We start from the raw sequence: 1,947 nt of genomic DNA on the forward strand, positions 1-1,947 counted from the left end.
GCCAGCCATGCCATTGTTTTCCTGTTGTTCAGTAACTAAAGGATCTCAAAGCTTGCTTTCATTTCAATCTCGCTTATAGTTTCCATATTCTCAAAATCTTTTGCCAGGCAATCATATTTATAATATGAATTTTATAATATTTACTATAATTTCATATGAATTATTATTATTATTATTATTATTATTATTATTATTATTATTATTACTACTACTATTATTACTATTATTATTGTTGTTGCTGCTGTTGTTAATTTTTTTCATATTTATAATATGACATTCCTGTTTCATCTTCCCCAACAAGCAGGAATTGGGGTGACCCTGGCTGGCACCCACCCGGATCTGCAGGTCGGCCATGAGGACGCGCTGCTCCAGCTCCTCCACCCACTGCAGCACGCCCAGGTCGGTCTCGTAGGCTCTGTCCAGCACTGACCACTGAGCCAGGGCCTCCCGAGACACCGCGGTGCTGGCCGGGTCCGGGCGAGGGTGGAAGATGGGGTCTGGAAAGGAGAAAACGGGTCGGGGTCATGATGGGGTCTGGAGAGGAGAAAACGGGTCAGGGAGGAGAGAACAACCTGGGACAGAGGGGAAAGATGGGGTCCGGAAAGGAGAAAATGGGTCGGGGAGGAGAGAGACATCCCTGGGCATGATGCGGTCTGGAGAGGAGAAAATGGGGGAGGGTCGTGATGGGGTCTGGAGAGGAGAAAACGGGTCAGGGAGGAGAGAACAACCTGGGACAGAGGGGAAAGATGGGGTCCGGAAAGGAGAGAATGGGTCGGGGAGGAGAGAGACATCCCTGGGCATGATGCGGTCTGGAGAGGAGAAAATGGGGGAGGGTCGTGATGGGGTCTGGAGAGGAGAAAATGGGGGAGGGTCGTGATGGGGTCTGGAGAGGAGAAAATGGGGGAGGGTCGTGATGGGGTCTGGAGAGGAGAAAATGGGGTCAGAAATGGGGGACAGGCAACAGAGCCCCATCCCAGAACACAAGGGGAAGATGGGGCCTGGAAAGGAGAAAATGGGTGAGGGTCATGATGGGGTCTGGAAAGGAGAAAATGGGATCAGCCAGCAGAGCCACATCCCTGGAGAAAATGGGGTCTGGAGAGGAGAAAAGGGGTCAGGGAGGGGGACAGGCAGCAGAGCCCCATCCCTGGACACAATGGGATCTGGAGGGGGAAAAGGGGAGGTCACAGAGCGGGGACGGGGAGCAGCTCCCTAACCTGGAGGTGCAAGGAGAAGATGGGGTCTGGAGGGGCACAGATGGGGGGCAGGCAGCAGCCCCCCCACCCTGGTGGTGTAGGTGGAATGTGGGGTCTGGGGGACAGAGGGTGGCATCAGTGAGGGAACAGAGAGCAGCCCCCTGCCTTAGGGATTTGGGCAGAAAACTAAATCTGGGGGGCTCAGGGGGGGGCTCACAGGGGGACAGGCAAGAGCTCCTCACCCAGCTGGGGCTCTGGGGGCAGGGGGTGGGCTCTGGGGGGGAACAGGGAGCAATCCCATCCCCAGAGCAGGGGTGGAAGGTGAGGTCTGGAGGGATAAAGGGTGGGATCAGGGAGGGAACAGGGAGAAATCCCCTGCCTTAGGGATTTATGCAGAAAATGAAATCTGGGGGGCTCATGGGGGGGCTCACAGGGGGACAGACAAGAGCCCCCCACCCAGCTGAGGGTCTGGGGGCAGGGGGTGGGCTCCTGGCAGACTCACCAGTGGTGCTCCTGAGGCAAACCTCACGCAAGAACTCCTTGTGCTTGGTCAGGTGCTTGTGCAGGGCTTTCTCCCTGATGCCACGTGGGTGCAGCGCCCGTGCCACGGCCTCCAGCTCCTCGGGGTCCCTCAGCCACCACCAGCCACTCTGCATCTCTGCAAGGGCAGTGCCACAGCTCAGCACGGTGCCAGGGGCACCGGGGGGGTCCCGGGGCTCCCGGCTCTCACCGGCGGGCCACGGCTGCTGCTCTC

The 1,947-nt window shown here is 57.0% G+C and overlaps 1 protein-coding gene across 1 annotated transcript in view; it reads right to left on the reverse strand.

The window, feature by feature from the left end:
• Window positions 1-333: 333 nt before the first annotated feature.
• The window catches only part of BAZ2A (bromodomain adjacent to zinc finger domain 2A), a gene marked incomplete at its 3' end in the record, with an annotated part of 12,343 nt that continues 10,729 nt past the window's right edge, over window positions 334-1,947 (reverse strand). The window contains 2 exon segments of the mRNA XM_031065124.1: window positions 334-497; window positions 1,696-1,851. Of these exon segments, the coding sequence (XP_030920984.1) occupies window positions 334-497; window positions 1,696-1,851 (320 nt within the window).

The sequence above is a fragment of the Geospiza fortis genome, unplaced genomic scaffold, assembly GCF_000277835.1.
Source record: "Geospiza fortis unplaced genomic scaffold, GeoFor_1.0 scaffold82, whole genome shotgun sequence".
Taxonomy (NCBI): domain Eukaryota; kingdom Metazoa; phylum Chordata; class Aves; order Passeriformes; family Thraupidae; genus Geospiza; species Geospiza fortis.